At 37.3% G+C, this 15,292-nt stretch overlaps 1 protein-coding gene across 3 annotated transcripts in view; it reads right to left on the bottom strand.

Moving 5' to 3' along the window:
• LRCH2 (leucine rich repeats and calponin homology domain containing 2) overlaps positions 1 to 15,292 on the bottom strand; it is a 98,515-nt gene that overhangs the window by 29,294 nt on the left and 53,929 nt on the right. For 2 of the 3 annotated variants that reach the window (XM_053892132.1, XM_053892133.1), the window contains exons 10-12: positions 15,161 to 15,219; positions 13,246 to 13,353; positions 7,047 to 7,112 (exon numbers count right to left, since the gene is read on the bottom strand). In XM_053892132.1, coding sequence (XP_053748107.1) covers positions 7,047 to 7,112; positions 13,246 to 13,353; positions 15,161 to 15,219 — 233 coding nt within the window. The remainder of the gene's footprint in view (positions 1 to 7,046; positions 7,113 to 13,245; positions 13,354 to 15,160; positions 15,220 to 15,292) is intronic. The other variant, XM_053892134.1, reaches the window with a different exon arrangement.

Here is a 15,292-nt window from a genome sequence, read left to right as displayed (position 1 = left end):
TTAGAGGCCAAAAGAAACGTGAGACACCTAGACAAACAATGAAAACACAGAATGTTTATTGTATTAAACCATTACCAAAAACAAACAAACAAACAAACAAACAAACAAACAGAAATGGAGTAATTTCTTTATACAAATGTCTTTTGTTTAAATGCCAAAGAGAATAGGGGAGCAATTCTTTTCTGACTATTGAATTACTGATTATGAACCTCTAACCCTTCATTCTGACACACAGGGGCTATGGCAGTAATTCTTTTCATCTATTTTTGTGGGGAACAGTAAACCACACATGCTGTTGTTAGGTAGCCACTCTGAACAAGAAGTTCCTTTGGAAAAAATACACAAACAAAATTCCCACAAGAGCTATTATTATTCAACACTGTTATAGAACTTCTCTATAGTACAGTTAGAAAAGAAACATGTAAAAATTAGAAACAAATAAATTTTCAAAATTTATAGAAAACATAATTATCCAAAGGAGGTAAAATCTATTCTTACTAAGAGAATGTTACCAGTTATAAAAAACATACAAAAGTTAACAGCCTTCTCATATATCAATTATAACAAGCTATAAAATATATTAGGAAAAAACTCATTCATAAAAGGAAAGAAAAGCAAAAATATGGAAGAAACTGAACTTAAACATGCATAAGACCTACATGGAAAAAAAAAAAACAACTACCAATGTCTAGTAAGGAACTTGAATAATTGGAAAGTTCTTAGAAAGACTAAGTATTATAGGTGTAACTTTTACTTCAAATTAATGGACACCTGAAATGAACTATAATAAAAAACCAGAAAGTATTTTGGGGCTTGTATTAGAAATGCAATAGGGACGCTTAGGTGGCTCGGTGGTTTAAGGGTCTGACTTTGGCTCAAGTCATGATCTCGTGGTTCACAAGTTCGAGCCCCGCCACAGGCTTTGTGCTGACAGCTCAGAGCCTGGAGCTTGCTTCGGATTCTGTGTCTCCCTCTCCCTTTCTCTCTCTGTCTCTCTCCCGCTTGTGCTCTGTCTCTGTCTCTGTCTCTCTCTCAAAAGTAAACATTAAATTTTTTTTAAATAAAGAAATGTGATAAAAGAATTTCCAAGTTAATTTGGAAGAACAGATGATCAGGAAGAGAAAAGTTATATAATAAAAGGGACTTCCCTACTCGGAAATTACATATATCCTATTCAATTAGAGTAATTAAATACTACTAGATCCAGATTTTCCAGGGGAAGACAAGTACAGGACCACAAATATAACAACTTTTGATTTAAAAATATGAAATTTACAATCACCGTAGAAATGATAGGTTATGTAGCAAATAGTGTTGAGACAACTGGTTAACCAATCATAAAATACACAAAGAAAGAAAAACAGAAGGGGAGGAGGAGAGGGCATGAAAAAAGGAGAGAGGGAGCAAGAGAGGAAAAAAAAACACTAGATACCTTACTTTTTATCAAATACCAAATTAATGACTAAAAGATTTAAATATAAATAAAGATAACATCACAAGTATATGAAAAATATGGGCAGTAGAAGTTTTTAAACATTGGGACAGACAAGGTATATGAAGAAGCAAACTAAATATTGACAAAACACACAAAATGTAGGAATTATACTTTGTGTCTGACCAAGACAGAAGTAACAGTGATCAGATTTATTCCCTGACTAAAAACAGTAAAAGAACAGACAAGATATATAAAATTCTACCTTCCAAGATCCTGAATATCAGGCAAGGCCAAAAAAAAAAAAAAAAAAGAAGACATTTTTTTTTTCCTGGACAGATGGCTAACAAACAAGTCAAACCCCACAACTGTGCCAGGTTGCTGCAGAAAGAGAGCTTCCAGGCTTCAGGCTTCAGCCCACAGACGAGGAACTAAAGCACGGCCCAAGGGTATCCGTGAATTAAGGAAACCGAGCTGGGACCCAGAGTGAAAGAGGTAGATGGAATTAACAGGACAAAGTAATAAAGAAAAGAGCAACACGCAGAGAAAGAACTTACGAACTCTCACAAATTTTCTTCAAATTTTCAAATTTCAAAATCTTCAAATTTTCAACTGAGTACTGATCACTGATCTTATACTAGGCAAAAGAATGAATCACCAGAAAGATTCGACAGAATAGTTCTCAGACCCACAGAGGACTATAAGCAATACGGGTTCCCACAAGCCAGACCGGAAAAGCATATAGTTGATGGAGCATCAGCCAGAGTACTGAGAAAGTCTTGCCCCACTAGGGGGCCAAATCTGGCCCTAGACTAAATGTCACACTGATTCCACGTAACAAGTCATAAAAACCAAGTCCCCAAAATATCAAATTGTTGTCAAGCAATTTAACCACATCCGAGAACAAAGTTCCAGAATATTTACAGCAATGCTGTAAGATCCAGCACCCAAGAAGATGAAGTTCACGGTTCAACCAAAAATTCAATCAGGTCATGTTCAGGAAGCTCGAGGAAAAGACTAAACATGTTAAGTACAGACGTGATGGACATAAAATAGACAAAAATCAAAGTTCAAGAGATGACAAGTACAACATCTCTTTCAAGTACAAAGAAAATGACACTACATGGAAACACAAAGGAACACGGGGCACTAAGAGATGGTGACGAAGGGAGTAAGGATAAAAGGCATTATTCTGATTATTTAAATCTCTTTAAAGAAATAACTGACTATTTAAAGCAAAAGTATAACAATGTATTATGGGGCTTATGACACGTATAGAAGTCAAATGTGTAGCCGCAACACCACAGAGGCCAGAAGGGAAGAAACAGGATTCTGTTGTGAAGTCATGCAATGTATGAAATGGCATAATAGCACTTGGAGATAGACTGTGAGATGTTCAAATACTATACTGTAACCCCCAAAATAATAACTAACGTATGTTAACAAAGTTATAGCTAATAAGCCCATGAAGGAGAGAAAGAGGAATTTTCAAATAAAATTTAAAAGACAAGAGAAAAAGAAGAAAGATGGCTACAAACAACAGATAAGACAAAAATTAAACACATTACAAGATGATAGATTTAAATCCATTAATACCAATAATTCCATTAAATATGAGCAATATTAACGCTGCCATTAAAATTCAGACTGTCAGATTAGATAAAAAAGGAAGGTGCCACCATATGCTAACTATAAGAAACCCACTTTCTTCACAAAAACACAAACAGGTTAAAAATAAAAGGATGGTAGGGGCGCCTGGGTGACTCAGTCGGTTGAGCGACCGACTCCAGCTCAGGTCATGATCTCAAGGTCTGTGAGTTCGAGCCCCGCGTCGGGCTCTGTGCTGACAGCTGAGCCTGGAGCCTGCTTCGGATTCTGTGTCTCCCTCTCTCTCTGCCCCTCCCCCGCTCATGCTCTGTCTCTCTCTGTCTCAGAAATAAATAAACATTTTTTAAAAATTCAAAAAAATAAAAGGATGGAGAAAGATGTATCATGTGCTGAGATGACTATATAATATCAGAAAAGTAGACTTCTGAGCAAAGAACATTACCAGAGATATAAAAAATGCCATTTCATAATGACCAACGTATAAACTCACCCTAAACATTTATGCAGCTAATAAAAGCCTCAGAACATATGAAGGAAAAATGATAGGACTTCAAAGACAAATCCCCGATTTGTGCTGGAGATTTCAATAGTCTTCTCTAACAACTGATAAAGCTGACTGACACTGTAGTGTGCCAAGGGGGCGGTGGGGTAGTGAAGACAAACAATGAACAAATAAAGCAATACACATTCAGGATGCCAGATGGTAAAAAAGTATAAATTTAGAACGTCAGAGGGTTCTGTGGAGAAAAATAAACCCGAGATATGGATAAAGAGACAGAAGTGGGAGAGGCATGGTCTTTTATTTAAGTTGTTCAGGGAACCCCTTGCTGCTGCTGCAGAAACCTGACGGCAGAGCATATGGCTTATACGGTTACCTGGGGGGGAATCATTCCAGGCAGAGGCAAAAGCCTTGAAGGAGTGGAAAATGCCTGGTATACTGAGATTCAACAAGGAGGCCAGTAGAGCTAGAGAAGAACTAACTAACTAGGAAGACCGAGGCAAGAGAGGAAGACAACAGGGAGCCAGATGATGTTAGAGGTTTCCGAGTCCTCAAAGGGCTCTGGTTTTTATTCTCAATGAGACGGAAAGTCATTAAAGAATGACTTCTGAAGGGTGGCGTGATCTGACTTACATTTGAAAAAATACCGATCTGATGCTTTTTTGAAAAACAGGTTAAAGGAAAGCAAGGGCGGGAGAACTGTTAGGAAGCTACTGTAATAAATGAAGTAAGAGAAGGCCAGGGCTAGGGTGGTAGGTGTGGAGGTGACAAGATGGGATCGGATTCAGGGTATATTTTGAAGGTAGCATCAACAAGATTTGCTCGTGGATTAGATATGGTGTGTGAAAGAAAGTGACGAGGTTGACTCTGAGGTTTCTGAGCTGAGTAACTACAAGGATGAGTTGACATTTTCAGAAACGGGAAAAAAATACAGGAAAACCAAGTTTAAGAGGTACAAGGAGGGAGATTAAGAGTGTGGTTTTGGAAAATTAAGTTTCATATGCCTATTGTACATCTAAGTAGAGGTGCTCAATAGGCACCGGGTCATACAACTCTGTGGTGTGTGCACACACACACACACAGATGAAAAAAGGGCCTCAAGGGAAAAATACCAAAGTACTATAGCTTGTCATCTCCAGAGAGATGGACAATAGGTGGTGTTTATTTATGTGTTTGCTAAATTTCATAATTTTTCAACAGAAAAGCTACACTAATCTTATAATCAGGAACAAATTTGAATTATTTTTTGTTCTTAAAAAAAATACTGAGGGCCGCCTGGGTGGCTCAGTCGGTTAAGCGTCCGACTTCAGCTCAGGTCACGATCTCGCGGTCCGTGAGTTCGAGCCCCGCGTCGGGCTCTGGGCTGACGGCTCGGAGCCTGGAGCCTGCTTCCTATTCTGTGTCTCCCTCTCTCTCTGCCCCTCCCCCGTTCATGCTCTGTCTCTCTCTGTCTCAAAAATAAATAAAACCTTAAAAAAAATTAAAAGAAAATATTGAGTGTTTTGAAGATGAGGAAAGTAGAAGTAACAGTTCTTTGAAGGAGAGGCCAGGATTACACATCACAATTTTGAGGTCCGAGTAACTGGGGCTTTCTCAAGAGAATGTTAGGAACCTGGGGAGGAAGCTTAAGATGGGAATGAAAGGAAGTGACAGGGAAAGTGATGACACAAACTTTACGAGAGCAAGCATGTGTAAGAAAACACAATCGGTTTTCAAAAAGGGAGGGAGTGGGTTAAATCCAATAAGTGAAATTTGAGTAGAGGAATGTTTCTAGACTGGAGTATAAAAAGTCATCTTAGGGGCACCCGGGTGGCTCAGTCAGTTAAGCATCCAGTTCTTGATTTTGGCTCAGGTCATGATGTCACAGTTGTGAGATCAAGCCCCGCGGTGGGTCTGGCACTGGGCATGGGGCCTGCTTGGGATTCTCTCTCTCCCTCCCTTTCTACCCCTCCCCAGATCACTCATGCTCTCTAAATAAATAAATCAATAAACGAACTTAAAAAAAAGTCATCTCACACTTGAACTCAGAATTCTGAAAGCCCAAGTGAAAAAAAGAAGGGCAATCCCAGTAGAGAAACCAGGATATAGAACACAGATATATGAAACCATGCTAGAATAAAGAAGAAAAAGCACCCTTCCAAACGGCAAAAGGTGCCAGTGGGAAAGCGCATGATAAGGTTCTTGAGGTAGGCAGAAACTCCCTTCAATCTTACAGGTTAAGTCAAACATTTTCAACTTTCTCCTGAAAGTTATAAAGAACCAGTAGAAAATAATAAATGGGAAGCACACAGACGGTTTTAGAGCCATCACTCTTTACATCAGTGCAGAAGACAAATTTAAAGGTAGGCAAAAGTGAAGAAAGGAGATGACTGGTGACTGCTGCAGTAATCCAGGAGGAAGAGGATGGGGCCTAAACCAACACCACTGTGCTAGGAATGGAGAGGTTGGGATAGATGCAAGTGATGTTAAGGAGCTAGAATTTTCTGTGATTGACTAGAAGATTGACTAGATTGGGAGGGGTGCCTAACAGAGAGAAGTTTCCGATGATTTCAAAGCTGCTGGCTGGGGTGACTAAGTAGTGACACATTCATTCAGGCTAACCCTATGAGAAGCAGTCACGTCGGGAAAAAGTAAGTTCACTTTAGACCATGAGGTATCCAGGAAAAGTTATCAGTGGGATGTGTGAACCTCGAGGAAGCTGAATGTTGTTACCATATCTTACGAGGAGGGGTTCTGGAACCAGACAACCTGGGCTTGAATCTTCACTGTACCACTTACTAGCTGTGTGACCTTGAGCAAATTATGGTAATTTCTGAGCCTCAGTTTTCTCCCCTACAAAATGGGGTAACAACAGTAACGAACTTCACAAAGAGGATTAAATGAGAGAAGACATCTAACACATCAGAACAGTTTGCATATAACAAGCATTCAAGAAATGTTCGCTCTCTCTGTATTTCAATACTCAGCCTACCCCTAGCCTTGGACCTCTACACTCCTGGGGGAATGACCTAGGAGTTGAGCCTGATGCAAATTTTCAAACCGCCATAAAGAATAAATCGAAACTTTCAAAGTCTTCTAGTTCCGTGGAATTCACATATATTAACTTAGACCCTGTATTCATGTAGAAGAATTTAGTAAAACCCAATTGAAATGAAACGAAAAAGTGAACAGTAACAGAGAATAAACACAATGGTGAAGAAAAACATTATTCCTGGCAGTAATAGTAATCCAATAAATGGTTTGCTGAATTAATAAATGAATAAACGATTCTATCACCAAGACAGAATGCAGGTATGAGCACAAAAAGAGATCAAATTAGCATTTTTGGATTCGTTTATATCAAAAGTAAATTCAACTGGTGCTGTAAACACATTTCCCCATTAAATTATCTAGTTATATTAAATCTATATCATTTATTCAATTAAAGCCCACACATGGGAACATCACTGTTAGAGAATCAAGTTTCGTTATACAATACTAAATATAAGGACTAAGATATTTATATACCTCTTTTCGCATTCCACAGTTTGTTTTGGCTTGTTTCTTGGGACAGAAGTTGAATGGTTAAGAATCCTAGAAGTAAAGCAATACATTAATTTCAAAATACATCGAAAAGTTTTTTTTTTTTTTTTTTTTTGCACACGATAGAATAGATCTCCCTAATAAACTGCATCTGGTCCATGAAGATCTCTGCTAAAAAACAACGTTAAATATTATTTCGATCTAATGCCTATAAGCACACTGGGTATTACTAGGGAATGAAGCTCACCGACTGTTCCATGCATCTTCTTTCATAAACCCTTTCTTTAAGTTTGGGTATCTTCTAACCATGCTATTGCCCTGTGTATCTAACTTTTGGCCGAGACAGAAGATAAACAGATGCAGGTTGTTTAGGTGCCATCATGATTGATTTCATTTTCCCAGCACAGCAAATGACACGAGTTATATTGATGTAACAGATGACTATTTTGCTAAGAGCCAAATACATCTTAATTCTAAAGGCAAAGCCATGTTGAAGTTCCATTCTTAAAAAAAAAAACAAACACAAGTTTTTTACATTTTTAATACCCAAATGAAATGGTATTTGAAGAAAACAAAAAAGAAAAAGAATGATAAAGCATTATATGAGAGAACTATTTGTCCATAATTTTATAGAATTCTGAATATTATTCTCAAAGTCAAAAGTAATGAATTAATATATTTCTTTAGCATAGGGCACCAACATATTTAATAGTTCTTAATATTTATCTAGTTACCATAGATATAAATGTAACTTTTCAATTTTAAAGTTTAGTCTTCTAAAGAATAAAATACATCTTTTATTCAAAACTTTTTGGAGGTCAACTATCAAAATATACAGGAGAAAACCCTTAAAAATTAAAACTACATATGAACTACTAAAATAGATCATAAGCTAAAGATAAGTTGGTAACTATAGAAAGATGGTTGACATAAAGAAGCCAATTTCTATGACCCCGCGTTCCTCACTAGCTTGGATGTATTAAAGCTCCCCTGGGGAAAGTCACATGAGAGGCAAAGGACAAGGAACACAGGCAAAGGAGTGTAGCTTTGCACCAAAGAATTTCGAGATTAATGCCATCTTTATTCTTCGTAGTATGGGCATGTAACTAAAATTGCACTTAATCCCCAAATGCAGAAGAATCAGGGTAAAAAAATACCCAAGACTATTAAGAAGAAATACTTTTTTAAAGAGTGATTTTTAAAAAAGAGATATAACAGTGAGAACTATCCTGAGGGGTGAGTGTCAGAGTTATTGCGGGGGGGGGGGGGGGGCAGAAGGGGGGAGGTCATATTACTATGCCCTCACTACAGCAAATTCTGAATTCTCCTCAAACCACACTTACTAGCATTGTGATCACTGATGCATATGAGTCATACTGGAGGAGAAAGAAAAAAACAGTTGAGACCTACTTACCTATAAAATGTGTTTCATACACTTAAGAATTCTCCTATGTAAATGTTTGTTTGTACGTGGATATTTAATGTTTTACTCTGTGATATTAAAGGTCAAAATAAACCTCTGCTTGGGGCGCCTGGGTAGCTCAGTCAGTTAAGCTGTCCAACTTCAGCTCACGTCGTGACCTCCCGGTTCACGAGTTCGAGTCCCGCGTCGGGCTCTGTGCTGACAGCTCAGAGCCTGGAGCCTGCTTCGGATTCTGTGTCTCCCTCTCTCTGCCCCTCCCCTGCTCATGTTCTGTCTCTCTCTCTCTCAAAAATAAATAAACATTGAAAAATAATAATAATAATAAACATCTGCTTTATCTAAATATCTATTCTAGATTATTAACACATTTCCCTAATCCAGTTACCAGTACTATGTTTTAAGTAAAAGACTAAAATTCAGCTGTACCCACCTGGCCCCTTAACACTTAAGGCTTCCACAAACTCTATAGACACCCTGATGCATGCCCTGCTGCTCTGGTCCTCTGGAAGAGGTTTTCACTGAACGATGCTCTAGAACATAAAGGCCTCCGTCTGTATTCACATCTCCCGTACATCACCCAAACCAAAAGACGGAAGGGGTAAGATTAGGGGGAGAGGACAGGGGAAGTCATTAGTAAAGCAAACAGAAAAGAAAGAATGGATGGATTTCAAGGGTTGAGAGAACTACTTAATTAGTTGTAACAAGCTAGAGGTTAACACTGGACTACTTGTATGGTCAGAAAAAAAAAAAAATCCCATGAAATTGGTTATGTACATAATTTCAAAATTCCAAACCAAAGTAATGAACTTCTCAAAATCTGATTTTCCTTTCCATGATCCTTAGTTATACATCAATAGAACGTTTCAAAATTGCTTTTTTTTTTTTTATTCAGCCGTATCACATAGTACTCAGAAGTACATCTTTCCACAATAAGTGAAAACTCTCAGGACACACTTAACGGCAAATAACATAATTATTAAAAAGAAAGATATAATAGAAAATAGCATACAAGTTAAAAGGAATGAACATGCAATGGGAACCGGTCAACTGAAGCTATTCATTGCAAAAGACCCACATATATTGTAATCCTTTCTCTATGATGATAACCAAGCAAATTCTAAGGAGCCAGGTAAACGTCAACTTATTATAGAGCCACATAATAAGAAAATCTGTATAAGAAAAATAACAGTAGCCACCTCTCTAATAATAAGATAGATAAGAAGGATTGGTGGAAATTTGAAGAATTAGCTAAATAATTTAGGGTAGAACATTAAGATAATTTTTAAGACAATAGTATTTTTTTTAATTTCCCAAATTACAGCGAATGTTGAAAACTTGCAGAATAGGGGCGCCTGGATGCCTCAGTAGATTAAGCGTCCGACGTCAGCTCAGGTCATGATCTAATGGTTTGTGAGTTTGAGCCCTGCATCAGGCTCTGTGCTCACAGCTCAGAGCCTGGAGCCTGCTTCAGATTCTGTGTCTCCTTCGCCCTCTGCCCCTCCCCTGCTCACACTCTGTCACTCTCTCTCTCTCTCTCTCTCTCTCAAAAATAAATTAAAACATTTTTTAAATGAGGTTTGTTTTTTTTTTTTAATTTATTTTTGGGACAGAGAGAGACAGAGCATGAATGGGGGAGGGGCAGAGAGAGAGGGAGACACAGAACCGGAAACAGGCTCCAGGCTCCGAGCCATCAGCCCAGAGCCCGATGCGGGGCTCGAACTCACGGACCGCAAGATCGTGACCTGGCTGAAGTCGGACGCTTAACCGACTGCGCCACCCAGGCGCCCCAAAACATTTTTTAAACACTTGCAGAATAGCTATTTTAATATGGACAGCTTCACTGATTCAGAGGGACTTCAATACGCTCAAATACAAGTAGAAATAATCCAGTATTTTGATAAGGGGGATAAAGATGAGCTTCTAAAAACTCAACAGTAAACTGCCAATACAAAGTAGCTTAACCTATGCAATTCAGAGAGGAAACCGTCTTCTAAAAACTAGGCTTCAGACTTTGAACACGTACCAGTTATCTACTTGATAGTCTATTCGATCTCCTTTCCCACTCTTTTTGACTATTAATTCTGTGCAATACCCTCTTGTTATTTTCCTAGGGTAGCTTCATCCACCTAGTACTAGTATAAACATGTGTAATGAATAAAAGACATTTTTAAAAGTAGCAGGAACTAAACAACTGGCAAAGCTGCTTTAAGAAAATCATCGCTGAACCCAACCTAAGCAGCTTTTTAATAGCCTCTAGTTTGGGAGTGCGCACATGGCTTCTTTCAGCTCAGAGCTACCACTGCATTTATCTTCAACTAGTAGCTAACTAAAGAACATCTAAGTAGTATACAGTCAAAACAGGAGTCCGAGGTGGTACTTCCTGATATGCGAGGGTAACCTTACTCTAAATAAATTATTTTAAATCGTGACAAACAACAAACAAAAACATTGCAACGACTGTGTTACAACCTGAAGAGACAGGTTATAATTCCTGGTTGATCTGCAATTTTAAATAGCATTTCAGATTCTTTATTAATAAAGTTGGAATCTACAATGCAGTATGGAAGAGAAATCTACAACCAGAGAAGGTGTAAATAACATCAAATCCTCTAAGGGATGGATATATCCTTATAGAAGATTACTTCTGATTTTCTTGGATTCACTCCAATTCAAGTATTGTAATAGTAAACAAAAATTTTAATTATCTATACCAAGAGATGTGAGCAATAGCAACATACTTTAGAAAAAGGGAAGAGATTATTTAGTAGAGAAAATGCTAGAGTTAGCATAAAAAAATTCTGAGATCAATTTAACAGAACTGGCCAAGGATCTAATTAAAATTGTTTATAAATTATACATTTCAAAAGTAAAATGTGCTCCTTACATTATGACCAGATATGATAAATATTTTAATGCCTTCCAAAGCTAGACATAATTATTACATTAATGTCACTGCATATTAACGTTTATCTTTAAAAAATCTGTACTCCTACGTGCTAACATCTGAAAAGGGAGATGAAGAGAAACATCAGACATAAATTGCTTTTGCACACATCTAAAAAAATAAGTTATTTAGAAAGAACATCACTAAATTAATAGTTCCTATTAGCTTTACATTTGTTTACCTCATCTTCCAGCAATCAGTTAACTAATAATATTACTGAGTACCTACCATGTACAAGGCACAGTGCTAGGTGCTATTTTGTACAGATTACAAAACTATCACACAAAAAAACCCTAGGAAACATCATTTGATGTTGTTTCTATGCTAAAAAGAATAATTCAAGCCATAGGAATAGATTAAAAACTAATACAGTAGTAGAAAACTGGAAAATATAGAAATGATATATAGGATGATGTTAGAATCTAAAATTATGTACTCTGGTGCTATTCTTCACACAATCAGAGAAATACTGTCGTGGGTTCTTTCAAAATCAATATTATCTGCTCATAATGATAAATACAATCATTTCACCCGCCAGGTACAAAAGATAGAAACCCAACTATTTCTTAAGCTACACAGAGCAGGTGATGGCTTGCTTCAACAAACCTCTTAAACCATGGGGGAGATCAATACTCGGATTATACTGGAAGGGGAAAAACATACACTAGCACTCACAAGTAGCCAGTATAAAAAGAGGCCCATTAGAAATGAATCATAGGAAGAGATTAGAAAATAAATGTCACAGAAAAGGGTGATAGAAAGTTATGGTAAAAGAAAAACGTGAACTGGGAATGAGGATACGTTAGATATAGAAGGAATAAGGATGAGTGATATTTTCTAGTATGGTTTTTAATTCTATAAATGCAGTAGCTGCACACACGCCCAAAAAATATTTAGTAATTATTTTAAAAAACATAGTGGCCCTTAAAACCACACATCTGCAATTTGCTAAGTCTTAACAGCCATTATTCTTCAAAGCCTATCTAAGCAAACGCCAGTATACTTAAGTGCTAAACATCCTAAAACACGGTCACGTGAGCCACAAACATTTATTGTTTTGATTAAGAAAAACAAAATACTCATTAGTTACCCACAAATGTACCAAAATTATCCTCTTAATTTTCTCAAAGCAAAAAACCACTCAGATCTTCTTTATCATTTCAAAACTAAACTAAATCATGCAGATGCACGAAGAGCTGACCCTGAGCAGCACGCAGAACTTCTGTGATTAAAAAGGGACTCGCACTCATTTCATACTCCTTCATATAATGTCTTTCTTATGGCCAACGGCACGTGTATCTGGAGAAAGTCCAGCCAGAGGGAGAAACCCTCCCTGACCAAGAAGCAGACCAAAGTGAACCTGTGACCTTCAAACCATAATGCCGATTTAATCAACAATTATGTAAGTCCATTCAATTCTAAGGAGTTTACGCATATCCCAAGTAATCTGGAATCTCATAAAAAGCATACTACACACACATGACACGGGGAAAAATGCTTATAACGTATCTAAGGCTATTGTGAGCTAAAATGAATATCAACAAATAAATCAGTTACTATTATTTAGCACACAGGACTAAAAAAGAGACACCTACACAGTAGTTAAATAAAATGACTATGTGGGTATAAACCATTTGTTAATTGTGGGTGTAACTGGACGCTTCTCTCCTAAGTATTTCCTAGTGTCTTTTAATAGCCCCTTGACACAGATCTTAAATGGTCCTATTGTTTACTGGAAACTTCATTTGATAATCTTTGAATAATCATTTGATGATTATAACGTCTGCCTATTTGAATCTCATTACTGAAAAAAATACCTGTTCTTCTGCTCTTGCTGCAATAACTGAGCGGCTATTTTCCTCAAATCAGTTACTTCCTTCAAATCATCATCCTCTTCCTCTGCAAGTAACTGTTCTTTCCCAAGTCTGAAAGGTGACACAAACACGGTTATCCAGAAAGTAAGGCAGATGACATTTTATGCCAGCTTCCAGAAGCAGAAACCATTTGTTCGTTTTTAATATCAACTGAAAGCTAAAATCCTAATGTCCTTGTACTTGAAACATTAAAACAAGAAGTAAGGAATATTTAAGGAATATAAAAACATACCTAACCTCTAGTCAATAGGAAATGTGTCATACTGGTGATATTAATAAATGGCTAACAAAGTAAACTGTATTACCGTTTTGTAATTTCTGAAATGTATAATTTAACAACGCATACTCCCCAGTCTTGAGTGTAATAAGAACTCCAGAGCCCTATATGCCTGTCTTTATAAATATCAAATGTTATCAGTTTAGCAGTTTATTCATCGTGACGTTAAAAGTCTCTATGTAAGATGTTTAAGTAGAGGAAATGCAAAACAGGTCCAAGTAAGACTGGCGAATTTGCAGGAAAATGCTCATTAAAATACATAATTTTTAATCAAAGAGAACAAAGGAATTTTTAAATAAGTTGTTCTCCAAACTCCAGTGATTTTATTCCAAAGGTATTTCATTTACAACGCAGTATCAAACCCTAAGACTCTGTATCTTCACCATATCTTGTATGCCACTGTGACCCTCAAGTTTAGGCAAAGATCTTCAGGAGATAAAGCGAGAAAGTAAGAGAAGAATGACATATAAAGAGTGTACGACAAAGCAACGTACCTCCTTATGGGGTACCAGAGATGATTAATTCAAGATTGCTTAAAAAGTTACCAACGAGGTCATTTGGAGGAAGCACAATGGACAGAAAAGAGAAAAGCTTGGAGATCAGAAACAGCTAGGGTCACACCGTAGGTTCTAGTGGACACCATCTAAGTGGTTCTAGGCAAGAAACTTTAGAGTCTCCCAAGCTTCATCTTCCTCATCTGTAAAAATGGGGATAGCATTAACCCTGCAAGATTTAGTGAACATTAAGTAAGAAACATGAGGGGCACCTGGCTGGCTCAGCTGGGAGAGCACGAGACTCTTGCTCTCAGGGCCATGAGCTTGAGTCCCATGTTGGGTAAAATAAATAAAACTTAAAAAACTATATAATAATCTTTGGGACACCTGGCCGGCTCAGTTGCAAGAGCACGCAACTCTTGATCTCAGGGTCATGAGTTCGAGGCCCACACTGGGTATAGAGATTACTAAAACAAAATAAAAATCTTTAAAAATAAATAAATAAGAAACACGGGAAAGCACACAGCACAGATCCTGGTACATGGTAGGTATACGACAAATGTTCCTTCCTTCCTTCCTTCCTTCCTTCCTTCCTTCCTTCCTTCCTACAGCTGTGAAGCAACTTTAAGGAGTGACTGAATGTGGCAGGTCACACTCCATCATTTCCTAAGATGATACAGAAAAGATCTCAAGTGCATTATTTTCATAAAACAGAAGTAGATACCCTTAAAATTACTATAACCAGTCTGATGAAATGGAAAGTGTAGTAGACAAAGAGTTGAAACATCTCAGTTCCAGACATTTGAAACTCCAGGTCTATATCCTTATTGGCCAAATGATGCAAAAAAAAAAAAAAAATCATTTACTTTCAAGAGTTGCTTAATAGCTCAAATGAAGCAATGAATGTGAAGGTACAGTCGTCCTCGGTAATAATAGAATTATTACACTTCTTAGCCAGGGTGGTGGGGGGGATGTATATACTACACTCAGCCTAAATGCTTACTATCATCTTCAGTTTAATTGAGGAATGCAGACAAATGTTTCGTGTATAAGTTACATTTCAATTGGAGGATTCGTGTATGCTTACCTTTTTTCATCTCCCAATTCTTCATTTTTCTGAGATTTCTCAGGAGCTTTTTCTTTTCCCTTACATAAAAGAAAGTTACCATTTTAAATCTGTGTGGTGTACTTTTGTGAGATAAAGGAGAATATGTTATTA

This window comes from Panthera pardus, unplaced genomic scaffold, assembly GCF_024362965.1.
Source record: "Panthera pardus isolate Hobbes unplaced genomic scaffold, ASM2436296v1 HiC_scaffold_27, whole genome shotgun sequence".
Classification (NCBI taxonomy): Eukaryota; Metazoa; Chordata; class Mammalia; order Carnivora; family Felidae; genus Panthera; species Panthera pardus.
This window is presented reverse-complemented; position numbering and strand designations above follow the sequence as displayed.